The 27,329-nt window shown below is 38.1% G+C and overlaps 1 protein-coding gene across 1 annotated transcript in view; it reads left to right on the forward strand.

The window, feature by feature from the left end:
- Positions 1-27,329, forward strand: part of SH3YL1 (SH3 and SYLF domain containing 1) — a gene marked incomplete at both ends in the record, with an annotated part of 43,500 nt that overhangs the window by 7,598 nt on the left and 8,573 nt on the right. The window contains 8 exons of the mRNA XM_081998008.1: positions 4,743-4,853; positions 5,786-5,899; positions 6,404-6,468; positions 9,637-9,749; positions 12,379-12,507; positions 14,292-14,436; positions 15,123-15,195; positions 15,922-15,978. Coding sequence (XP_081854134.1) covers positions 4,743-4,853; positions 5,786-5,899; positions 6,404-6,468; positions 9,637-9,749; positions 12,379-12,507; positions 14,292-14,436; positions 15,123-15,195; positions 15,922-15,978 — 807 coding nt within the window. The remainder of the gene's footprint in view (positions 1-4,742; positions 4,854-5,785; positions 5,900-6,403; positions 6,469-9,636; positions 9,750-12,378; positions 12,508-14,291; positions 14,437-15,122; positions 15,196-15,921; positions 15,979-27,329) is intronic.

Here is a 27,329-nt window from a genome sequence, read left to right on the forward strand (position 1 = left end):
TTTTAGTGTTGATTGTTGTCTCTGTCCTTATTTAATCTTGAATTCTGTCAACAAAATCTTGAGTGTGGCATCACCTAGGAGGGAGAGGCAAATGCCCCCCTTTACTCAGTGATAAAAATATTATAGTTCTTTTACTATGGCTCTAGCAATCTCAGGAAATTGGGAGTCCAGCCAGGCTTTATCAAGCATCATATTATACATAATTAAGGTTAGGGTGTGGGCTTGTTGTTTGTGTGTTTTTTTTTTTTTTTTTTTAAATAAGTCATCAGTTCTTCAAGACCCATGTAGGAATCCTGCCAGTTCCTTAGTATCTATGTAACATTATGGAAGTAAATAAAGGAACTCATGGAAAGAATCATATGGCAGCCACGATGAGTGACTGTTAGTTTTCAGCAGTGAAAGTCTTTAATCAGTTGGCTTGTTGATCCTGTCCAGTGTTACTAAAATCTTTCTGTGCCATGCTTGCTTGCCAATTGAAGTCAATTTAATTTTCATACCTGCTACTGTCTAAATTAAAATCTGGGTCTTAAGTCATCTTACTTGCAACCCTTCTCTACAAGGTGTAGCTTTGAGCTCTTCAATTACAGTGCATTCAACCTCTTCCTTTTTTCCTTCCCCCTCCCCCTGCTCTGTATCTCTACTGTGCTTTAGAAATATGACGCATTTCTTAGCCCTGAAAGCTTCTGAAAAAACACAAATCTGGCTCCATGCAAAATAACTGGCAGAATGTTGTTGTCAAATCCTCCTGCTGTTTCTTAGTCCAGAAAAATAATCCTGCATTGCTTCAGTCTGTGGCAGGAAGGGAAAAAGCAAGGGAAAATGGAAGCATGAATTCCTGTAGATACCCAGGGGATGCATAAGCAATATTAGTGTAGGCAACAAATAGTGCAGGGAGAAATTGAAGTTTCTGCTATTATTTTGAGGATGAGGAGTTAGATTATTCCTGTGCTTACCATTGCTGTGTGCAGCTAGATAAGGAATCTCTCTCCATCTACCCTATACCCTGGTAGTAGAGGAACCCCACAAAATATACCTTTTTAGAGGGACTGGAGTGGAAATACATAATTTTCAGTTTGCTCAAGTAATGCTATTTTTCTATGCAAAGTTTGCGATTGGGAATATAATGTTTAGAATCATAATGCAAATAAATAGCAACACCAGGATAAAAATAAGCCAGGTAGGAAAATCATCAAGTCAGCCTAGGTATCTTGTGAAACTTTCAAAGTAAACACTGAAAAGGGTTACTTTTGACACCTTTCCTCCTGCCTCATGGTGTGACCAAAACCTGATTTTGAAACCACTCATGTATTGAGAGTTGGAGAGGCAGTGAGGTAGTAACAGTATTGCTTTTTCTGGCGCATGAAATTCAGCTTTGAATTGTCTTCAATTAAACAGTAACTCCTGTGTGCACATAAACACGGGCACACTGTTTTCTGATTCTGAATCCGAAAATTCATATGTAAACTATAAAGTTTTGGGGTTTTTAATTGTGGGGTGGTTTTTTTTTCTTTACTCATCTCTTCTTGTTTGCAGACTTTTTAGGTCTGAAAACATCTTGTGTTCTCAACAGACTTAGCTGAGGAATTTCTCTCCTAATCTGTTTGAAATAAGAGCTGGGTTGGGTTTTTTTTTCCTTTTTAGTGGTAAGAAGAAATGAATTGGAGATGTTCCCCCAAATTCTGAGGAATGCATGCAAAGATAAGGAAGAGGATAGTGAGGGGAGCACAGAAGTGTATTTTATTTCTCTGTAATCTAGAAGCTCGATAATGCTTGCTTTTGCTCCGAAATGTTTTTTATGTCCAGTGTGCACACATCTTTTTTTTTTCATTGTCTTGATTACTTTGCTAGGAGTCCTGCATTGTCAGGCATATAACTGTCCATTTTACTACAGTTAAAATGAAGCATATCTTCCACTTTAATCTTATTGAACCGTAAGAATAATTAAATACCATGAAATGTGCATCATGGGATGACTGAGTAGGTGACCCTCCCCAAAATTGAGACCTCTAGACTTATAAAACATGTTTAGTGAAAACCTACATCCAAAAGTGTTCACCTCATTATGCAAATGGACATGCACTGTGTGTTACAATACTAATTATGAATTAGAAGTTATAATATGCTAGAAGTGTATTATTAATGCCTTCTTGAGAAGGATGATGTTGCAATATGCTTTTTGTGGCTGCCTCGATGTATCTCCATACAAAACCCAAAATCTTCCTGTTTTTCTCTTACAACATGCTGGTAATGTTTCCCCTCTGACCTTGAAAATGCAGTGTCAAGTACAAACAACAGAAGTAATAGAGACATTTGCTCCAGCCCAGTTTGTTAATCTACCAAAAGCAATTTGTCCATTCATGTTTTCTTTGGGCTACACTGGCCTCTCTTCTTGCGGTTACCATGTAGCCATGTTCCAGCCTGGTGAACCAAGGAAGAAATGAATGTTCAAAACTCCTGCAATCTAGCTTACAATTTTAGTGCTGTAACAGAGAAAATTGCACATGCCAGTAGCTTTTTCTGAAGGTCCTGATCTCTTAGGTTTTAGAGGTCACCTTCCCCTGTCCTTTCACACATGGGGACTTGGCTATCATCTTAACTTTCTGAAAACAGAAGGAATGATTAGGAGACAGAATTAGTGTATCTTCTCCCTGTTACTGCGATGCAGTTTAGAGTCTGTTGCATTTTATGCATCTATTTCCTTCTGTTCCCAACGAGGCTGATATTTCTGCACAGCCTCATGATGGCTGCTGTCACTTCAAACTCTCCAATGTTATACGTGCTGCATTTTTACCAAAGCCAAGTTTTGCTACAAGCTGCAGAGGGGAAGCTAGTTCAGAAACTCAGCTCTCAAAATCTCTCGTCTGGGGGTCTTCCTGGAGAGCATACTAGAGGAATATACTTCACTTTGAAAAGTAGAAGTGTAATTCCTATTTTAGTCAATGGAGCCTGGACAGAAACTTGACTGACTTGCTGCAAGGTGTTTCGCTTAGTCTGAGCTGAATTGCTCTCCAAGCTTCATTGACTTACTGTCAAAATGTATTTAGTCCTCACCTTCATGGCTTTGGATGGGAATGTTGCCCAGAGTAAAGAGGTGAATAAATGTTCAAGGAACACCAGTTAAAAATCTAGGCCACTTTTGACTCATAGTTGTTTCTTAATGTGCAGTCTTTTCTGTGCTTTTGTGAATTTAAGAACAGTGGCACTTTATAGAAATACTGTTTCCAGTTCTTTTCAGAGACAAGACCTGAGGCTAGATGCATCTTTGGTCTGATAATATATTCATGTACTACTGGGACAATTTGTCATTGATAAACTTGGAAGTGGTGGGTGTTTGGCGCTCCCAAACCAAAGGGTGAAGTCAGTAATCACAAGTTTGAGTGGGGAATGAGTGAAGTACTATAGCATTAGCTAGGCTCCATTTTATTCCACGTAGGAAAAGAGGTAGACAGGAAAACAAGAATAATTTAAGTGATAGCTTTGACTGGGTTTAGTAGATGTAAGAATCACGACTAACTCATATCTTTTTACCTGTCCTAAGGCCTCTTTTTGCAAATCTACAGGTGAAATGATACTATTCACACATGAAATGGTATTTATACTGTTGCAGAATATTAACATCTTATAATACTTGATTCTGTTCAGTAGTAGTTGATTAATGGCAGCAGATCTGGTAGATCTAAACAGAATGAACACTCTTCTGCAGAATTTCTGACCTCATGGTTTTGGGGAGTAGTTTTCAAGATTTTTCATGTTTTCTACTGTAGTCTATAGCTTTATAAAGCAAACAAAATCTATCCCTAATCCCTGCTTTTTCCACAGTTGAAATCTACAGAGGTGCTTATGTTGGATCACATTGGAGAGAAAATATTGATAAGCACTTCAACAGGAAGTAGGTTTCTAAAGGAAATTTCTTGGTCTGAAACAGAATTTTCTTCACTTTCAAAGCATGCTGCAAGTTTAGTTCTGTAAGAGAAATCTCATGAAGAGAAAGGAAATACCATTCATTAATGTACAGAGAAAGCAGAGATGTTAACCTTTTAGTCTTGTATGTTCATTGGTCAACAGTTGTGTGTTTGAAGGACAGCGGAGTTGATAGTGGTACAGAGAAGAGCAATTAGAGTGATCAGAGTGATGGAGCAGCTACCTTGAGGAGAGACTAAGAAGGATGGCACTCCTGAAGAAGTGGAGAAGGCTGGAGGGCTGTGGCTATTTATAAAAGCATGAAGGTAGTGGATAAGTTGGATGCAGTAGTTGTTCACCAGAATTCATTAGACTTGAACTAGCAGGCATTCACTGTAACTAGTAGATAAATTTAAAATAGAAACAGTATTTCTTTAACTAGTAAGTAGTGAACTGCTGCTGCAGAGTATCAGCAGGTTTGAAAAGGTATTAGACAAGTTCATATGCAACAAGTCCATAAATAAATAGTGACAGGAACAACTGAGGTGTATCTCCAGCATTCTTGCTCTTATCAGTGTGGATTCTGAGGAGTTACAAGGGGAGCAAATTGTGGAAAAGAACTGGGCTGATGTGCTCTTCTAAGTGGTGTCTCTGTCTTTCATCAGAGACAAAATGTGGGTCTGATGCAGAAGGTCATTTCCTGTATTTGCTGTTTCTCAGTTTGTTTTACGCTTCATTTGTAAAGAATCACTTTTCCCATACAAATTACACTGATTTATTTTTATATGAGCTATCCTGAACTGACCATAGGCATAACTTCTTACTTCTTTCATGTTTTACAGTGAATAACCCTATACCTTCCAACTTGAAGTCAGAAGCTAAAAAGGCAGCTAAAATACTACGAGAATTCACAGAAATAACTTCCAGAAATGGACCCGATAAAATAATACCTCGTGAGTAAAGAAAATGTTTTGATTCAGCTAAAACCTCCAGTGCTCCCCTGGTGTGAAATCCTGCTCTCTTTACCAAATTTCCTCTGTTTTCACTGACAGTAACATGGGGAGGAAGGAAGATCTAGGGTGCTATAACTTTAGTGAAAATATTTTGGAGGTAAAGGGGTTCAGTTTGCTGTATTCTAGGCAGACATTACTTACTGGGAGAGATCTTTTGCATGTTTACAACAACAGGATATCTGCACAGGAAGGCTTCTTTCTGGGGTGGATGGACTATCTCATGCTTGCCCTGTGAATATGTGTTCTTAAGGGAGAACCTGAAATAGTATCTCTGGTTCTTGAATATTTGTGTTGATCAGAATTAGCTGTGTGAAAATAAGTTGAAGGAAAGAAGTCAGGGTACATTTCTTGTTTGATACTGAATAAGCACTCTTATTTGCTGCAGTCCTCTTTATTCTTGCTGTTGTTACTCTGTGTTTCTCTGAGTATCTTCATCTGGTGTTGCTGGTTGTGGCTTTGAATTTGTAACTATGATGTTCCAGAACGCCTATACTAATACTTGCAGGATGACACTTCATTTGCCACAAACACTGTGTAATGATACAAGCTGATTATGCTGCTGTGTGTTGCTGTGATTTAAATTCAGACGCCTCTCCTCCAAAAATCTGTAGAGACATGGATGTCAACTATTTATTGACTCTTTATCTTGCTAAGGGTATTCACACACAATGTTCATGGCAATAAGCAAACTAATTCTGTGAAGCAGTTGTGGCAGTGTAGAGATCAGCACAGGCTAATGTAACCTGCGACTAGCTTTGTGGCTGACTATGGAGTGGGGGTGTTATTATTTTGTTTGTCATTATTTAGTTTTATTTTCCTTTTCTCTTTGAACTGCTCTTACAAGATCTTGAATAAATGATTTGCTCTTTCAGCCCATGTAATAGCTAAAGCCAAAGGCCTTGCAGTTTTGTCTGTTATCAAAGCTGGATTTTTGGTGACCGCTCGAGGTGGAAGTGGAATTGTATTAGCTCGTCTTCCTAACGGAAGTAAGTGGATATTTTCCTTTTTTACTTCATGGGAGAATTAAAGGGAAAAAAAGAAAAATTTTCTTCATTATTTCTTTTCATAGCATAAAACACGAGGTGTGTGAGGTGTCAAGCCAGCAGGTGACAATGTTTGGTTTGAAAGCTGTCTTCAAAATTTTGTGCTTAAATTTTGGACCAGATTTGAATAATGCTTTCAATATCTTTGTAGAAAAGTCTGAAATATAAAAACCTGTAGTTTAACACTCATTAGAATAATGAATGGTGTTCAGTCATGGACAACTGTATGATAACTAATTTGTAACAAAGATTTGTTTAAATGAGGGTTTGTAATTCTTGCATTCCTGCCAGTGGGATAAACCAGTATTGTTATGTGATTGCATTCTGGTGATTGTGATCATAGTTTTACATAGAGAACATGTTAGTGTTTTTGAACTCTAAGAAGAAAATTGGTATTTCGTGTAACATGTTAAAACTTCTGTAAATTTGTCTTGTTTTGCCTGACAGCCTGGTCTGCTCCTTCTGCAATAGGAATTGCTGGCCTTGGTGGTGGATTTGAAATTGGAATTGAGGTATAATTTTGCATTTGAAATAACTTGTTGATAACTTTTTTACAAGAAATTAAAATGCATTGACAAAGATCTAAAAGTTGGTGAAATAGTAGGATTTTTTTTGTGTAAAAAAGCTATTATAAATTCATTTCTACAAGACAAACAAAATATGGGCTTTTGATCACTCTAATTGCTTTGGAGAGATTTAAAGGAAAAAAAACAGCTATTTCCTCATTTTCTCACTTGTAGCAGACTGAATTTTTCCCTTACAGAAATCTTCCAGTCAGTGTTCACATGTAAGCCAACTGGAGTTAATTAAAAGTATCCTATGCTTAACAGTGTATCAAATGCTTTGTTAAAGAGCACAAGGACTCTTACCTGGTAAGAAACAGTGAAAGGAATTGAAGGTGAAGTAAAATGGAGCCTAGCTAATCCTACAGTGCGTTACTCATTCACCACTCAAACTTCTGATTACTGACTTCTCCCTTCCTTTTGTTTGGGAGCACCAAAACTGTTGGTGCCTCTTCCGAAGAAATGCTACAGAAAATGAAGCAGTTTCCAGCCAGCAAAAACAGTTAAATAAGGGACTCTCAACATATTCTGAGAAATCCTGTTGATCTGAGGACCTCTCTGTGTCTGTTTTCCATCTCTTCCTCACGGGTCCTTCAGTCTTGTTTATTTCCATCTTTCCTCCTCTTTCCCACTCTAGCCTCCAGTCCTGTCCTTTCTGTTTAGCTTCTGTTCTACCAATTCCCAAAGAAAATAAAGTAACAGTATGCTGCCAACAAGATTTCTTGCTATGGACATTCAGAGGAATACATGCATAGCTGATCTGGGTGGTACGTGGCAGCCCCCAGTGTGTCTCCTACAACTAGCCAACTAATTCTGTCCTGACAAGCAGTCAGCTGGCACTCACATAATGAGCAATGGAGTAATATTTTATTGTATCCTCATTGTTCCTTGTGTGATCTCAGGCATTATTACTGTGCACTTTTTAACGGATGCCGTGAATACAAAATTTTTAATTTTTGTAAGGGTTTTTCTTTGGTTTTCCTGGCTACGGGATCTGAATGCGTTACAAAACGTTGAGTTTGAGTCCCAGGGTTTGTGGTTTTGTTTGAGGTTTTTTTGCTTTTATGACAATGAAACAGACTCTTCAGATGCTTTGATTAAGCTATGAAACTTTTCCTTTAATCATCTCCATCTGATATTTTAGATAATGTAACCATTACAATTGATGCTTACTCAAATAATTTCAATACGGAAGCTGTTTCCGAAAGGGTGTTTTTTCTAAGCAATATCTTGCCCTTCATTTGAAATTTTAGTCAGCTTACAAGATACTGTTTCCTTACTGGCATTATAACAACACAATCTTATTTACTTCTTCTAAAGAAGAGATGTTATTCAGAAATACTTAAGTGGCTTAGGAGCCCAGAGTCCAATTTCAGCATTCTTTTAGTCATATATAAACTTAAACCTTGTAGAAATCAGTTGAATTTTATTCCTGTAGGAGAGATTATAGTTGACATAGTTGTAGTGGTACTTATGGGTGGTTGTAAACAACAAGAAGGAAATCACAGACTTTAGAAGTCATGGTATTTGCATGTTTTTCCAAGTGAAACAAGTTGGTACCTCAAATTAAAGACCAATTTTAAAATTAATCTAAATGCTTTCCTTCAAGGTTTTCTCACTGTGGATTCATTTAACTTAGCTGTGGATTCATACTCTTAATGGGTTAGAAGAAGTAGCAGCATCCTCAGTGACATTCTCTCTGCATCTCTGGATGATTCAGAAACTACTCATGTCAGCAGTCTTTTGTTTAGGATGGGGTGGAGGTTACCAGGGGGCTAATAACAAAGGCCTCTCTAACACTGTGTGTAATACTTCTGGGCCAGCCTTGTTTTGCAAATAATCTGGTGATTCCTTTTGTATTCCCTGCTGTCACTGTTTGGAATTTGGGGTAAGTTGAAATTTTTTTCTGAACCTGGCTTTCAGTCAAGTCCATCAGATGAAAGATCAGGCACCATAGTCCTTGGGCACATCTGTTTAAAAAATAATCCCTCACAGTAAGATACAAAAGTGTAATCTATTGTGTTGAAGCTGCTGGTACTGCTGCAGTATTTTATTTTTTTTTAATACATGTATTGTATTTACTGAGCTTTCAGATGAGATAGTGATCTTTATAATATTGCGTTTGTGTTTGAAAGACCTTTTCCTTCTTTAAAATGCTTCATAGTTTGGGAAAAGAGTTGTAGGAGACTTCTATTGAAATTTGTTAAATTGAAGAGAGTTATAGTTTTACAGTACTGATGGTAATAGGCATCAACTTAAATAGTAGTAGAAGTTCTTTGATATGTGCATTTGCACTGTCCAAGAAAAAAATCTTTTAAAAATAGTGATTTTTTTTTTTTTTTTTACATTTGAATCTTTCAAAAGTACTTTGCTAGTTCTCCAGTTATTTGGTTTAATAGTTTCTTGAAGAAAATATATCTTATATATTCAAGTTTTAAAAAACTAAATATTATTTCTTATATATATACACACACGGATATATATTAAACCCCTAATTTTTGATCAAGAAGATAAAATTTTATCAATAATGGGAAAACCTGTATTCTTTTTGTTGTTGTTTATTCTTTGGGCAGACTAATAAGTAATTTTTGTTTACTAAGTTCTGTCTTGCTGTTATTAGTTAATTATGGAAGGATCCATATTATTTTCTTAATGTGATCTCTCTTCACATCTGAAAATGCCTTCATAATTTATTGTTTGCAAGAGCCATAGAAAATAAAAATTTATTAATTAGGAAATTTTGAATTAAAATAGAATTTCTGTTACAGCTGTTGTCTGTTACATACTGACCATAGATGTGCTTGACAAAAATCCATCACTTTTGTTTAAAAATATAAGTGAAGACTTTTAGTTTCTAAATATCTTGCAGAAAAAGTATCAACTGTGTTATGAAAACTGTTTCAAAATGATCCTTTGGAAAAAAGGAAGTAATTCTCTGAAAGAATGAGAGATTCTCACTTGAATTAAAACATTGATAAATCTGGAGATAGTTTTCATCTGGGGGAGGGAATATCTTCTGTGCTCCCACCTGTTTTCCTGCAAAACATGAGAGTCTTCTCCCATGCTGTTCTAACTTTCTTCTTAAAAAATACGGTACTTTTATTCAATATTTTATAGGTTTCAGACTTAGTGATAATATTGAATCATGAAAGGGCAGTAGAAGCTTTTGCCAAAGGAGGGAATCTTACACTTGGAGGCAATCTTACTGTGGCAATTGGACCTCTAGGAAGGTGAGTAAAATACTTTCCTAATGTGGGGTAGATTTAAATATGGGGTAGAATTAAACATGGACGATAGCTTTTAAAGCTATGTATAAACATTCACATGACTTTTTTTTGATAAATTACAAAACAATCTGTGCAACCTATATGTTGACTGGACCATATTGTTCTTGTAGTGTTGTACCTTTTCAGTCACTTCTTGCCTTTTTTTTCTTTTTTTTTTCTTTCCTGATAAAGGCATTTATTGGTAGAAGGAAAATGTTCTGAGGTTTATTCTCTTTTTGCAGGAGACTACTTGACTAGGCTCAAAGAGCACAGGTGCTACCGTGCCTGACAACTATTCCTTTCATTGACCCATGGGCCTATGCTTTCTATCACCACAGATCTGTCTGACAATAAATAAAAAATACACCAAATAATTACTTTTAAACCCTAAATGGTTAAGCCAGCTTGCTCTGAAGGATGAGATGATAGAATCACAGAATAATTTAGTTTGGAAGGGACCTTAAGAGACCTCTAGTCCAATCTCCTGTTCAAAGCAACATCTGGTATGACTTCAGATCTGGTTGCTCAGGCCTGTATTCCAGTTGGGTTCTGAAAACGTCCAAAGATGGAGACAGCTCAGGCTCTCTGGACAATCTGCTTTACTGGTCAGCTGTCCTCATGTGAAAAGTTTTGCCTTACATCTAATCAAAACATTTCTTGTTTCAATTTATGTCCATAGCTTCTTGTCCTCCTACCATGCACTGCTGTAAAGAACCTGGCTTCATATTCTTGTTTGTCTCTTCATAGATACTTAAAGGCTGCTGTTAGGTCCCCCCTAAGTCTTCTCTTCTGCAGGCTAACCAAGCCCAGTTCCCTCAGACTCTTCTCATGGGACATACGCCCCCTTACACCTTTGGTTTGTTTTTTTTTTTTTTTTACTGATGTTTTATCATCTTTTTTTAAAAAAATAAAAGGATAAGATAGTACCTGTTCCACAGATGAGAGAGATCTGTGGATCAGGGGAGGGCAGTGGATATCATCTGCCTTGCAAGGCATTCAGTATGCTGTTCTGCAACATCTCTGTGTACAAGCTGGAATGTCGTGGCCTAGGTGTCGGGGTGGGGCAGACTAGGTAATAGGTGAAAAACCGGATTGTCAGGCTTGAAGGATAATGGTAAATGATTCATGTTGTACTTGGAGGCCAAGTTCCTGTGGAATTCCCCAGGAGACTCGGCAGGGACCTCTACTGCGTGATATTTTTATCAGTGATCTGGAGGACCAGATGTAAAACACACTTTTCAAATTTGTGAATGACACCAACTCAGGGAGTGCAGCCAATACACTTCAGAGCAGGGCTGCCATTCAGAGTGGTGGACCTAGAGAGTGTAGAAGAAAGATTCAAGAGGAAACCTCATGAAATTAAACAAGGACAAATGCTAAGTCCTGCACCCTTGGTTGGATGAACCCTCTGCAGTTATGTAGGCAGGGCCTGCCAGGCTGGGCAGCTGCCCTATTGAGAACGTACTAGGATCCTGGTAGACCATAGGCTGAGTCAGCAGTGCATCCTGACAGCAAAGGCAGCAAACAGTGTAGGAGGCTGCATCAACAGAGCTGTAACTAGTAGGTGAGGGAAGTGATTGTCCCCCTTGACACTTCATAGACTGTGCCTAGAATATTATGTCCAGTTTTGCCCTGCTGTACAAGAAAGATATTCATGAACTTGAGTGCATCCAGTGAAGGACTACCAAGATGGCCAGGGACATGGAGCACATGAACTATGAGGCTGGGGGAGCTCAGCATATTTAACCTGGAGGAGAGAAGACTTTAAGGTCTTCTAAGAAGCTGCATTCCCAACAGGGGATTACCAAGAAGACAGACCCCAACTCTTTACTGAGGTGCATGGCAAGATAGTGAGAGACAGTAGTCATAAACTGAAACAAAGAAGATTCTGACTGAATATGAGAAAAGAAAAAATTTCAACATGAGTATAATTGAGCACTGACACAGGTTATTCAGAATGTCTGTGGCATCTGTCTCCATAGAAGTCTCCAAAAACTGGCTAGACAAAGCCCAGAGCAACCTGATCTGAATTCAGTGTTGTACCCACTTTGAGCAGTAGGTTGGACTGGCTGACCTGAGGTATCTTCAAACCTAAAATAGTCTGTGATCCTGTGTAAGACAAACATTGTAATCTTCCAGTTCTATTGAGGTCTGGTAAGTCCTTGCTTGAAATATTTTGTGCTGTTTTGCGCCCCATAAAGTCAAGGACAATTTGGACATATTGGATAGAGTTCCAAGTTACCACAAACATAATCAGATTGTTTTAAAACATGATTAAAACATGGGTTGTTAATTTTCTGACTGCTGAATGCAAGAGAAGGTCTAACATGGAGTATTCAGATGAGGGAACATTGTTCTATGCTTCAGAGGAAACCTTATCATCAAATTAATTGCTTTGTACTGGGTCCTGTCTGAAATAAGAACTGAAAATGGCTTTCAAATCTGACGCAGCTAAATATTTTAAATAGAGTTTGTAGGAACAGAGAGAAGTGAAACTTTTGCTGGCTTTTCATAGGGTTAAAATAAAAAGACAATTGCTGTTCACTTGCAAAGCCATATTGAAGAATATCAACCAAAACTTTTTTCCTCCTAGAAACTTAGAAGGGGATGTTGCCCTGAGAAGCTCTGCTGCTGTCTATACATACTGCAAATCTCGAGGACTGTTTGCAGGTGTGTCTCTGGAAGGAACCTGTTTAATTGAAAGGAAAGAAACAAATCGCAAGTAAGTTCTCTTCAAATCTAGCTGATTCAGTGAAGGCATAGTGACGAAATGAACTAGGACACGTTCAATTTGGAAAAAGAGTTTGTTGTGAGAACATACTGTGCTGAGTTTAGAGTTTCTTGAGGGGCAATGATTTCTTCAGTGTAGACATCATGCAATGGGTATTGAGAAGATGCTGAACGTTTGTAGATGATATTTGTGGTTGAGTTGACCTTGGCTAGCTACCAGATGCCCATCAAGCTGCTCTATCACTCCCACTCTTCAACAGGACAGGGGAGAGAAAAAGTACTATGAAAAGCTTGTGGGTTGAGATAAGGACAGGGTGATCACTTACCAATTACTGTCAGGGGCAAAAGAAACTCGGTTTGGGGAAATTAGTTTAATTTATTGCCAGTTAATAAGATAGTAGGATAATGAGAAATAAGAACAAATCTAAAAAACACCTTTCCCCCACCCTTCCCATAATTCCGTGCTCAACTTCACTCCCAATTTCTCTACGTCCTCCACCTGAGTGACACAGGAGGATGAGTAATGGGGATTGTGATCAGTTAATGAAGCTTTGTCTCTGACACTCCTTCCTCTCCACACTCTTCCCCTTCTCCAGCTTGGGGTCCCTCTCTTAGGGACATGGTTTAGCGCTTAGGGACATGGTTTAGCGGTGGACTTGGCAGTGCTAGGTTAACGGTTGGACTTGATGATCTTAAAGGTCTTTTCCAACCTAAATGATTCTATGATTCTGTGATCTGGTCCACTGTAGACCTCCATGGGCTACAGAGGGACAGTCTGCCTCGCCCATATCTTCACCACGGGCAGCAAGGGAATCTCTGCTTCAGCACCTGGAGCACCTCCTCCCCCTCCTTCTTCACTGACCTTGGTGTCTGCAGTTGTTGCTCTCAGATATTCTCACTTCTCTCTCCCAATTGCTGTAGTGCAGCTTTTTTAACACTTTCTTAAATAGAGGCTTAACTTTGGCCAGCAGCAGGTCCATTTTGGAGCAAGCTGGAACTGTCTTTGTCTGATATTGGGCAGCTTCTGACATCTTCTCACAGAAGCCACCCCTGCAGCATCACCCCCTATCAAAACCTTGCCATGTAAACTCAGTACAATATCATAGAAGATAGCTATTGAGGCATTTACTGCATAATGAGAAATATTCTTTTAGGTGACTTGAAACCAAAAAGATCTGGTTTAAAGCATCACTGAATTTGAGAAAATACCTAGCTTATGAAATGTTGCTTCTTTTGTGCAGCCTATCAATCTTAAAATCCAAGGACCTCTGAGTGTCTTGCACTTGTATGTTCTGTGATTATGGAAATTTTGATTCTGCTAATATCAGCAAAGACTAATACCGATTTTTAATGACAGCATGTCGGTAACTTTCAGCTATGTCCATTCAGAAAGTTGAGGCTCCAGTGCTTCCATTAAGGAATTTCCCTACATCATTAAGGATTCTATTACAATGTTTTGAAAAAGTGGTGTGTGTTTTTTCAGTTTGCTGTGTGGTTGGCTTTCACATAGTCTAGCTGATGCCTACTGCCTGACCAGGAACAAAATATTGCTGATGAAAAACGTTTTAAAATAAGGTAGTAGGTAGGCATTCAAGTTTGCTGCAGTTACTTATTCAAAATTTCCAGCGTTGAACTAGTTCTGTCATTTCTCAATCCATGATTAGTAGGAGAAATGCGGGGCCGGGGAGGCGGGAGGAACATTTGCGCAAGATGGATTCTTCTAGACATTGAAACGTAATGGTGATCAAATACCCGGCATCTTTCCTTTTGCATCAGGTTTTATGGGCAGGATATTCGGGCTAGTGCCATCTTGCTTGGTGATGTGCCTTTTCCTGCTCAAGCAGAAGATCTTTATGAAACTCTAGCATCCTTCACTGAAGTATATGAAAACGAAGAGCAAAAGAATAACCCAGGAAAAGCTGTAAGGGAACAAAGAAGGGTTTGTGCACCACTTTCACATAGGCTTTTTCTGTTCCTGAACTGTTTCTAGTCAGTGGTAATGTTGATGTTCGTGTGCCATTCTTAAGTTCTCTGTTGGATGCTTAAAAGGGTAACACATTGCAGATACTGCATGTAACACATTTGTTCACGTATTGCCTCGATAGGCTCTTCTGGACAAGAATGTTGCTGGTTTTGCTTTGCGTCCTCCAGAATAACAAAATAAATCCATGTTCTTATAATAGTGCATAATCAAATCTGACATGATGATTAGAAAAGTTTGTGCAACTATTCCTAATCAAGTTAATCTGTAAATAATGAGCATACCAGGTTTGATGTAGATACGCTTCATTTTTCTACTTTTTCTGTCTGCCATTCAAACAATCACATTTACAATACAATACTGAGAACTGTAGAAGATGTTTTCTTGTAGGTGTTGATGCTAGTGGTAGGCAATCATTTACTTTCATCTTTTTTAAATCCATGTTGAATTACTTTACAGTCACCTGTATGTCACTAGTTCTTTAGCGTGCTTCTTGTTTTCATACAATTTCAGTGGAGAAAGAGTAATATTTTTACAGTGTAAGTTGACATACCTCTAGACTCTGAAGTTACAATCCACTTCTAGGTGTGATGCAATTTTTCTTTTTTTAAATTTGTGCATTTTAGATAAATGACACACCTGCAAGACCATCGTCGAGACCAGAGCCACCTAAACCCACTGTTAGGCCAACACCACCAGGTTAGGAAACATTTTGGTAATGATTAATTTATTCTCTATATAAAATTAAAGCATTAAAACTAATGAATGTTATGCAATTACTATAGTAGTACCTGTCTCTATAAAAATATTTTGTTAGTACTCATCCTTGGGCGAACACTGAAAGCATTTTGGGATAGTGCCCTGAGTGATAAAGGGTAAAGGTTTTGTTCATTTGTTTCATATTAACAAATCTTGTCTCTGACAGATTTGCTGTAGAAGTAGTCTTTTTATAGTTACAGAAGGATGTAATAATTCAAAGGAAGCATTCATGTTTATTGGATACATAGAAGGGCCACAGTACAATGAAACTTCTTTGTACAAAGAACAGACCTACTAGAAACTGCTAATCCTACTTCTAGAAACTTTTGGTTTCTAGAAACCTAAAATTTCTCTTTCAGGATATTATCTTTTAAGAGGTAGAGGTCTTACAGCAGAGCAGAGACGGCAGAGTTTTGGCTCCATAACAGTTTGTCTACCAAAGTGCCCTTATTGAAAGTGAGGCTTTACTGTGCAGCTCCTGTTGTTAACAATTTATTTCTCTGGACAAGGATATAAGGCAAAGTCCTTATTTCTTTCTTCTGTAATGCTCCTTAGGTAACTGCAATAATTTTATAACTATTGAATATGTATTAGAAAAGCAGTATATGAAATATAACAACATATGTTAGTATATCATATAACTTGCTACTTAATTTTCTCTTTCAGCTAAAAAGAATACAAACAAACTTTATCCTGAACTTCCAAATGATTATGCCTCTGTGGGTAAGTACTAAGCTTACACATATCTTATTAATGCAGTGTGGAATCCGAGAAGTCCTATAAAAGTACTTTGGAAGATATCTAACAATATCTGGCCATACGTATTTTTCTTTACTGACCATGTGTTAAATTGAGATTCAGGTCTTGTATGCTCTCCTGAAAATATTTCATAAACATGAATCTTATTCCCTGCCTTTACATTACACCAACTATGTTCTTTTTCTGAACAGCAAAAGTTCATTTGTTTTATTCGGTGAGCTTGAAAAATGTACTGAAAGTAGTAAAACTGTTTTACGTTACCACCTAATTGAAGTGAAAAAGAAAGTTTATATAACAAGCTTGTCTCCAAGTCCTTATGCAAGGTACTATAACTCCTGCTTTAATTAAAAAGTGCTTCCACAGGTCATATCTGATTATGCTGGCATAAACACAGATTTCCATTGCAGTTATACTCCTTGAGGGTTTTATATTGAGTTGAAATAACTCTGCGTTATATTAAAAAAGATACTACTTGTTTGTTGTTCTATTCTGATTCTCTTAAGCTTAAAGCAGTTTCACCTCTAATGGGTGAATCTTACTCTGCAGTATTTGCAGTGTGACTCTTAACTGTGGGTCCCATCATCTGGAAGCTTGTGATCTGTTAGGAAAAATTTTATTATCGAAGTGGTTATGTTCATTTGGCTGCCATAGTGTTCTCTCCCACCAGGAGTCTCATCTTTCACAGGTGAAAGACTGTTAGCTGTTAAAGTCAATGACATAAATTATTACTCCCATGAAATACGTTGTCCATTTGATAAATGTTTTAGTGGTCTCTAGGATCAAAACCAAGACAAAGTCATTCTGTATTGCACATATGTATGTATGTATTTATATCACAGATCATTAAGATTGGAAAAGACCTTTAAGATCATCAACCCAAGACCACCATGCCCACTAAACCATATCCTCAAGTGCCACATCTATACGCTTTTTGAACACTTCCAGTGATGGTGACTCCACCACTGCCCTGGGCAGCCTGTTGCAATGTTTGACCACCCTCTCAGTAGAGAAATTTTTCCTAATATCTAGTCTAAAGCTCCCCTGGCGCAACTTGAGGCCATTTCCTCTTGTTCTATCGCTAGTTACTTGGGAGGAGAGACCAACACCCACCTTGCCACAACCCCTTTTCAGAGAGAAATGAGGTCTCCCCTCAGCCTCCTCTTCTCCAGGCTGAACAACCCCAGTTCCCTCAGCTGCTCCTCATAAGACTTGTTCTCCAGATGCCACACCAGCTTCATTGCCCTTCTTTGGATATGTTCCAGCCCCTCTTGTAGCGAGGGGCCCAACACTGAACACAGTATTCAAGGTGCAGCCTCACCAGTGCCAAGTACAGGGGCACAATCACTTCCCTACTCCTGCTGGCCACACTATTGCTGATACAGGCCAGGACGCTGTTGGCCTTCTTGGCCACCTGGGCACACTGCCGGCTCATGTTCAGCCGGCTGTCAGCCAGCACCCCCAGGTCCCTTTCCGCCGGGCAGCTCTCCAGCCACTCCTCCCTAAGCCTGTAGCGTTGCATGGGGTTGTTGTGGCCGAAGTGCAGGACCTGGCACTTGGCCTTATTAAACCTCATACAGTTGGCCTTGGCTCATCGATCCAGCCCATCCAGATACCTCTGCAGAGCCCTCCTACTCTCCAGCAGATCAACACTCCCACCCAGCTTGGTGTCGTCTGCAAACTTACTGAGGGAGCACTCGATCCCTTCATCCAGATCATCTATAAAGATATTGAACAAGACCAGCCCCAGAACCGAGCCCTGGGGAACACTGCTTGTGACTGGCCGCCAACTGGATTTAACTTCGTTCACCACAACTCTCTGAGCTTGGCTGTCCAGTCAGTTCTTTACCCAGCAAAGAGTAAACCTGTCTAAGCCACGAGCCGCCAGTTTCTCCAGGAGAATGCTGTGGGAGACGGTGTCAAAGGTTTTACTAAAGTCCAGGTAGACAAAGTCCACAGCCTTCCCCTCATCCACTTGGTGAGTCACGTGGTCATAGAAGGAGATCAGGTTGGTCAAGCAGGACCTGCCTTTCATGAACCCATGCTGGCTGGGCCTGATCCCTTGGTTGTCCTGCACATGCCCTGTGATCACCCTTCAAGATGAACCTCTCCATAATCTTTCCCAGTACCAAGGTCAGGCTGACAGGCCATATGTGAATATGTACATGTGTTTGGGCAGGAGTGTTGACCTGCTTGAAGGTAGGAAGGCTCTACAGAGGAATCTGGACAGGCTGGATCAATGGGCCGAGGCCAACTGTATGAGGTTCAAGAAGGCTAAGTGCTGGGTCCTGCACTTGGGTCACAACAACCCCATGCAGTGCTACAGGAAAACTGCCTGGTGGAAAAGGACCTGGGGGTGCTGGTTGACAGCCAGCTGAACATGAGCCAGCAGTGTACCCAGGTGGCCAAGAAGGCCAACAGCATCCTGGCTTGTATTAGCAATAGAGTGGCCAGCAGCACTAGGGAAGTGATCATCTCCTGTACTCACATTGGTAAGGCAGCACCTCGAATACTGTGTTCAGGTTTGGGTCCCTCATTTCAAGAAAGAGAGAGATGTTCTGGAGCGTATCTAAAGAAGGGCAGCAAAGCTGGTGAAAGGTCTAGAGGAAAAGTCTTATGAGGAGCGGCTGAGGGAACTGGGGTTGTTTAGTCTGGAGAAGAGGAGGCTGAGGGGAGATCTTATCGCTCTCTACAACTACCTGAACAGAGCTTGTGGCAAGGTGGGTGTTGGTCTCTCCTCCCAAGTAACAAGTGATAGGATGAGCGGAAACAGCCTCAAATTGTGTCAGGGGAGTTTTAGATTGGATATTAGGAAAAACATCTTCACCAAAAGGGTTGTCAAGCATTGGAACAGGCTGCCCTGGGAAGCGGTTGAGTCACTGTCCATGGAGGTATTTAAAAGATGTGTAGACATGGTGCTTAGGAAGGTGGTTTAGTGGTGGACTTGGCAGTGCTAGGTTAACAGTTGGACTTGATGATCTTAAAGGTCTTCTAATCTAAATTATTCTGTAATTTTCACATACTGTGTGCACCACTTGAAAATAAAATGAAACAAAAGATCCTTTTTTACTTTTGAAAATGGAGCTCAGTTCAAGGTTGATAATAGATCACAGTGAAAAGTCTACTTCAGGCACTGAAGTATATTACACTCTGATTTAACATAGTATTTAAACTCTGTCTGAAGGCCAAAATCATGATTGTGTTTTTAATTTCTTGTGTCATGTAATTAGAGATTTTCACTAAAAATTAAAATAAATTTTATGTGTCATTGTCTTTATATTCTCCCTCATGTCTTCTCTCCATACATGCTGTTTTGCTGTGTGTGTATTGAGGGGACCAACATAGGAGGATCTTAAGCTGAGCTGTTGATGTGACTTCTGCAGATCAGAGACTTCCTGAGAATGAAAATTTGCTATTGTGCTGTAGGACTTGTACCAGGAAAAGCATGATTACTCTAGTGATCTGTACTCAGCAGCTGTCATCCAAAATGAAAGAAAAAGTTGGTCTTCTGTCCATTAAAACTAATTTTTTCCAGGCTTAAAAAAAAAAAACCTGACCAGCTGAGAAGAGGTTTCTAAAGCAGTAGGAAAAACTTGCACACACATTTGCTATTTTAGAGGGCGGTTCTTCCATTCAGGTGCAAGTGACAATGTAGAAAACTTCCAGAGCCGTCTGTTGATGGCTTTCAAGATTCTTTGAAATCAAAATGTAGACTCAGTCAGTCTACTACTGAGGATTTCTAACAGTTTCTAGAAATACACAAGCTTATCTTTGAAGAGTGCAAGAGGCAGTAGGATCTTGTGTAAATGACACTTCTGCAAGAAATACCTCATGATAAATTTTTGTTTACCTTGGAAGCTTGGCATGGTATATTTTGCCTTCTATTGCAGGTTGTATTTCCATAGGCAACAGTTCGAATGCTGTCTGAGTCCACAGAAGTACTATATGTTTCTGAAGGCTAAAGAATTGTTCTTATCACAGGGAAAAATCAAGAATCCGTTCCCCTGAGTGTCTCAATACATACATGCATATAAGGGAGCCTGGAAAAGAGTTGCAGTCCATTTCATGTTAGTGACAAAGTCTGTATTAATGCTCGGTGATGGAACAGAAGGAGCCTTAAGGCCATACTTCCTGTCAATAATATCTTTCTGCCTGTTCATAGTCCAGATGATTTCAACAGAGCTGCCTAGCAGCTATAGCTTGTACTAGCCAATCTTCATTGCAGGATTAGTTGCTGCAACAGATCATCTACAGTGATCTGAAAAAAAGTTCAACATTTTTTGTGTTTTTCTAATTTTAAAAAAAGTTATTAGTTAACTAATAGAAGAGTGCATGAAACTAATCTTTAGAAAGCTACATTTTTAGGTATAATGGCTGGTGCAGGCATAGTTTTTGATATTGAGCAACAAGCTTGTCTGGGTTGCCAGTAGTAAGGACTTGCTTTTGGGCAGGGAGGGAGGAGATTGGCATTGTGTTATGAGGTTTTGGTTTTGCAACAGTAACAAAAGTAGTCCAAAGGTTAAAACACTAATTCTTCTCATTAGATGGAAGAAGAGCTAGACCTGTGGATGAAACATTTTTAATTATTTTATGTGGACCTGAATTATCTAGATAGGCAATGTAATATAACCTGTTTCAAGTGCATGAAGAATGTTAAATGAAAAACATGTTTTTTCTAAATTGATAATGTGATACTTGAACTCAGATTGACATAGATTGTTTTCATGTAACTGGATAATACTTAAGGTAATGCATTTAGTTTTAAAATGAGATTTGGTAATATTTTAAGGTGTTTCCAGAAACTTGGAAATACCACAAATGTTTTTTTTAAAAAATAATTTGCAGAGACCTTTTACAATTCTGGAAAAAGAGCCCTCATGGTTGATATATTTATTGTGAGTCAGTGAAGTGTGAAGTATCCACAGTAGTAGAGATTTTTCTGGAGACTGCTCAGATAAAGAAATTATTATGCTTATTAGTATAAAAGTTCATGCCTTACTAGAATTAGAGATTTGCAGCTTCATTTTTCTACTAGTTGTACAATCTAATAAAAGGGTGGACTTGTTCTTCCAATCTTGATTGCTATGATCTAGCTTTACCTTGTCTGGATAGAAGGTTTCTTCAGAGTTCTGTGTGACATCTGTAATCTAAAGAACAACAGGTCATTTATGTTCTACTTTGGGCATCGTAGGCTCAGGAGAACTTTATTTCATTAGGGCATTTTTTTTTTTTTGATAATTAGGTTGATAGTTTGTCACATTAGAATATCTAATCCTAGTATTAGTTTTTAATTGATGTTGTGTTTTCCAGTTATTTCTACTCGGGGTTCTGCCATGGAGCAGCAAGTAAACAAAACTGTAGATAAATGGTTACTTGATTTACCTGTCTGTCCTTCCAACAGGTTGCTGAATACTATACAATTCTGAAAAAGTTGCAATGATGTGGTTTCCCAACAGAACTGGTAGCAGCAGCAGTAGCTATCCACTAGTAAAAGCAGGATCTGGGATAAAGTGAATGTTGATGAGACCTGAGTCATTAACAGGCAATTAGTTCAGAATCAGTAGTCAGATTTATTTTTTTCCTCTTTTTCTTCAGCTCAGCTAATCAGAAAAGGACTGACTCACATGTTTGGAAAAGAATCAGTTAAAATTGCCGAGATGCTGAAACAATCAGGAAACAAACTGGCACGAATAGGAATGAAAATGCAAAAACCTTTTTCCATCCAAACACTGTTCTTTCACTGTTCATTCACAGTTGTCAAAAATCATCATGGGCTTGAGTTCTCTGGCTTTGAAAATGTATACTTGCTTAGTGTTTCATTTTGGCTCTGCTCACTAATATGTTCGCTTCCAGGAATGTTTATGAACAAGAGGGTGGGTCTATGGCTACAGTACTGTAAGACAAAATGCTCATCATAAACACAAAAGTACTTCTCTTTATAACAGTGTAAATATTTTGTCATAATTAGGAGAAAGTAATGATGATGTCTGCGTCTTTTAAGCAGTCATATGATTTGTTTAAGAAACTCATAACAACTTGTGCATGTGAAGCCTAAATGTTCGTGGGTTTTTTTAGATTCCTCTCAAAAAGAGTGGCTTTCTTACTTTCCACAAGTATTTGAACTAAGCATTTTTAAATTTAATTTTATCTTGGGGAAAATGTGTGCCCTCTTCTTTTGATTTTTGAACTGAATAAATTATCTGTCTGCAGACATTGAACCCTTAAGACTATCGTACATAAAATCATCACACCCAAACTTGATTACAGTAAAACTTTGAAAAAATTAAAATACGAATTGAAACTAGATTTTTTCAGCAGAAACTTTTCACTTTGAAAATAATATAAAAATATTAACAGATTGTTACTGCCTCATTAGGCATAAATTTGTATTTTTACATACTGAAAGAAGTGATATATCAAGCCTAATGATGAAGATACAGAGGCAGATGAGAAATTTGTCACCATATTTAAGAAGCTGAAAAAGCCCTCCTTCCTTCAATGATGTTTTGAGTGATTTGTCAACCTTATTAAAAATTCATGCCTTCCTATATGAGTTTGTCTGCAGCTTTTAGACAATGATGTTTGTTGTGGCTTTCTTCACTATATTAAAGAGATCTTTCCTACACAGAGGGTTTGTTTGTTCCCCTCTTGTTCCCTTTGAGACACTTCTGCTGTAATCAAATCACCTTTTGATCTTCCTTGATCTTTCTTTTGATTGCTAAACAGATTGATGTGCTCTTTGGCGTAAGTCATTTTCTCTTTCCTGTCAGATTTTAAATAGTGCTACAAATAGCAAACTCTGAGATGTGAGCTCACTGAGATCAATGAGATTTGGGCTCCTAAAAGCCATAATGAATTTAGACTAAACTCCAGTCCTTACCTTTTTTATTATTTTTTCATTTATTTATTTCATCCTTCTTACATATTGCTATTCTATTTTAAAACAGTTGAGACAACATAAACTCTTTCTCATCAGGTGATACCATGAGGTATGGTAAACTCGGTTTATGTTAACTAAATCCCTCTCAGAGGTGCTGCTTTTCATGGTTGCAGTTCTCTGGGAATCAGGTCTGGCCTGATTCTGTATAATTTCAGAGACCATCTCAATGTTTCTTTCAGTATTCTATGAATGCCAGATGGTTCAGTAGATCTATGAAAATCTGTTTGCTATGAGAATTCCCACACAGATTTTCAAGCCTCCTGAAGTGTATTTTGTCAAGGAAACTTGAGGGTCTGAATGTGATTTTCTCTTTCTTAGTACATTATGGGGTTTTTGTGGCCAGTTAAAAACATAAGTGTTAACTAAGTGCAATTATATGGATGAAGAATTCGTAGACTGCTTCTGAGGTAAAAAGCTTTAAAAAACCAAACTGGTTTGCAGCTCTGAGAGCAATAGCATAATTTTTATTTGTGATTTCACCTCCTGTTTCACTTATTTTATTTGCATGCCTGTTCTACAGTTCAGTTTCCATCTGACTTACAATCTTGTTATTTTTAGAGCTACTACCCTGTAGGATAATATTGATCAAATTCAGGGAGGAGATAAAATAAAACCTGGAACATGGACACTACTCTAGCTGTCTTTGCATTAATTAGTACCTCTAATTACAGGTACTGCTCAGCTTATTTAAACACAGTGTACTGAAACAATTTTTAGTTAGAGCTGCTGAAAGAGAGCATCACTCTATGTGCTTGCAACTTTAAAATAGCCTTGCGTTGCTAAATGTGTATTGAAGCAATCACTTCATTTTTCTGATATGCTTCTCTTGACTTAGTTTTAACAAAACTGGTATTATTTTGGAACAACTCAAATTTAACTGGAAATCTAACATACAGCTATTTATATCAGCTGTGCAGTTCCAAATTTAAAAATAACCACTGACAAAAAAATTCTGACAACTGCACTATAAGAGAAGTGTTCCCAAATCTCCCCTTGATGTGCAACTTGTGACTTGGACATTTTAGTTGTAACAGTAAAGTAAGAGTATTTTATCAGTTTTGGACAAATAAAATTCAAGTGTCTCTGTAGTCTCGGGCTAATCTTTTCCTAGAGTAATATCTGAATTTTTGTTTTTCCTGTGTTGTCAGAAAGCATATGCTTGAAGTCAGTCTTTCTAGAATATTGTCAATATTGCAATTTTCACTTCTTTCTGTCTGTTCTGGATTGAGATGATTTTAAATGATGTCATCATTCTGCAAACTCATTTGCAACTTGAATTGTAGTAAAAATTAATCAAAAGCTTTTAACTTTTAGTTAAGTAAGATTATAAAATGTTTTTTATACCATGCTATCTGCATAGACAGAAGGGAGAAGGAATCTAAAACCTGGTGTTTTTAAGGGTGGAGAAGGACTTCATGGTTCACAGTGAGGGGAAAAATGCATTTTGCTTTTGAACTGGAAATTAAATCATCCATGGAAACATGATTTATTTCTGTCACTGAGGCTGGCTGATACTTCAGAAATGTTGGCCCTGAGTCATTTTCATAGGCCTTAGACTGTACACTTTAAAAAGGCTGTTCATTAATGGGGGTATGAGAACTTGGAGATAAACAGAATAATCTTCTCCACCTGATAGTGCTGATAAAGGAAACCATTCTTTCAATTCAACTTCCCATATTTTCTTGTGGTATTTCTGTGCTGTTACTCACTCCTTGTAGATAAAGAAGTTAACTGGTTAATGAAATTGTTCTTCCATTGTGTGTCTTCATGGGGAATTGGAGCAGACATTTTTTTATGGTGAATAAAAGGTACTGATTTCAGTAATTAACTGAAAACTGGATAAAATAATTAAAATAACAAACTCTGATAAAATCAAATACGTGCATATTCCTTTAGGTGCTGTGGATGTCTGCTGTGTATTTGAAACTGGAAAAAAGCCACTTTTCATTTTTCAGTTCACGAATTACTCCTTTTCCAAGAAAGACAGAGATTTGCTGTAGGATCAAGTAGAACTATTTCACATTGTAAGCAAGAACCCTCATCAGGCTGTGCACTAATCTGTTCCTTCTATACTATAATTTGAGGAGGACCTCTATCAGATTATAAACTGTAAAATCAGTAAGGCAGCTCAGTGTGACTAATAGGTATTTGTTTTAGAACATTTTTATGAAATGAGATACACAATGTATCTGTCATGATCCTTCATGACTTTGTCTACTAATTTAGTAAACATGAAGAAGTTAACCACCTGGGAAGTAACTAAAGTACCTTTTTATTTGTTTGTTTGTTTTTAAGAGTTTTAGCTCAGCTTGGTCTGTTTTTGTGTTTTTCGTGGCAAGGCTTGTGACATGTTTATATTTAGTTACTGGAAAAATGAAACATCCATCTGGTGGTCCCCCACAGTATTAATTTTCGTGCTATTATGAGCGCTTTCTTAATACTAACCAAACCCAGGAAATCCCAGGAAATTATTTTTGAGACTATTTTTATCCCAGATTCACTTTTACTGGATCGTACTATTACTGTCGTGAATGTAATAAGTCAGATAATCAAGTTGCTTATGGCTTATGTTGTGGCAAGCTGAGGGGAAAATATGTAGCATGCAGGACTTCACTGGTCATACTGAAACAAATAACTACTGCATATAATCAGCTAACTCAAAATACAATGCATAGAGAGATTGAGGTCAGATGTGCTAGGATGAAATTGGGGTCTTCTGATGTGTGGATGCATCGGCAGAGCTGTTATGCTAAATCTGAACCAGATCTACTGGCATGGGGAACAAGATTTTTTCTCAGCATTTTTTAATGGCTTAGAATAAAAATTAGGAAATTAGAGCTAAATTATAGGAAAACCTTAGTGCAATCTATATTTATTTTTTAAGTGCAAAGCATATTAAGGTGATAATTCTGATTCACCGCAGTTAAAATGTGAAATTGTTCATGTGAGCATACAAATATTAAATAGTATAGGTTAAAGTCTTCTGTCTGAGGCCCTTGTAAAGCATGCAGCTTAATGTTGTAGTATATTTATGAAATACATGCTTAAAAAGTTTTTTTCAAAACTGTATACTGCATTAGATAGTATTTTCTTTCTGTATTGTTAAGGTAGTAGGACGAAGGCAAGTTTAAATTGCTTTCCTATCTATTTATCTAGAAAAACCTTTGGGAGTATGGGAGCTTCTGTTTCATTAATACTAATGGAAGCCAAACAGGACTTTTATGTACCTCAAGGAGGTGAGAGATATACAGGATTTCTATCCAGACTGCGGCAAAATGCCCTGTGCTTGATTGACTTGGGATGAAAGCTGACATTGATCTAAGAAATGGAGATTGTTTTGCAGTAATGCTAGGGTGAAGCTTCACAGATCCATCTTGATAGCAGGGTCAAGAAACTTCTCTGCATCTGAAAATGGCATTTTTGAGAGCATCCTGTCTTCCACACGGTCCCCACCACTCCCCTTATCTCTGGTGAGAGGTAGGAAGGAGATGGGAGGAAATGCTGCATATCTGTTCCTGGAGAGATACTGAACATCTGCTTAATACTAGGTGCTAAGGGAAGACTCTGATAATACTCCTTTCTTTGGGAATTAATTAGTTTTTACTTTGATAGAACAACCACTTTTAATATGTTTTTCCATGAGCAGTAAAATTAAGTGTCATGGTTCCCCACAGAGTGATGTGTTCTCTGTCATGGAGGGACCTGCGGTCCTGCGTCTACCTCGGCTGTGCTAGTTCAGCGTTACATCGTGCAGGTCAGCCAGCAGGATATTGCTGATTGAACCAAAAAGGTCATTCACATACTGTGGAAAAACTGTCAGTTCCTGAATAAGAAATAGGAGGTCTCGCAAAAATAAATCAATAAGGCAAACACTAATATAAACTAATGTTCGTATGACAAGTAACTGTTCTAGATAGGGTATAATAACGCGTCTCACTTTCACAAAAAGATACAGTGTCAAGTTCTTACCTGTTCATGGGGAGGTCTCGCAAGGATTTCATTGAGGCTTCTCTGGGTATATTCTATTAGGATTCTCTTTCTCATTAACTATTTTATTGCCATATTAGGTAACCTTCACATATTCCTTGTCCAGTTGTGTGTTTCTTTAAGAAGTGCAACTGGAAACAACCTCTACTCTTGTGGAAAGGAAGGGAGGAATTACTAATTTGTTCATACATTGTGAGACTTGCACCCCTCTTACCCCTTTTGTCTCAGTGGTGCATGTTTGTGTTCTTAGCAGATCCTTTGCTCTTTAGAAAGGAAGACAACAAAAGAAGATAAAAAGTAAGAAAAGAGAAAACTCTTCTGTAAGGAAAAACGAAAGGGAAAAACTTGCTTTGGCACACAATTTGATGTATTGGTCCCTGCCATAAGGTTC

This window comes from Phaethon aethereus (genome assembly GCF_964289735.1).
Source record: "Phaethon aethereus genome assembly, chromosome: 3".
In the NCBI taxonomy this organism is placed as follows: Eukaryota; Metazoa; Chordata; class Aves; order Phaethontiformes; family Phaethontidae; genus Phaethon; species Phaethon aethereus.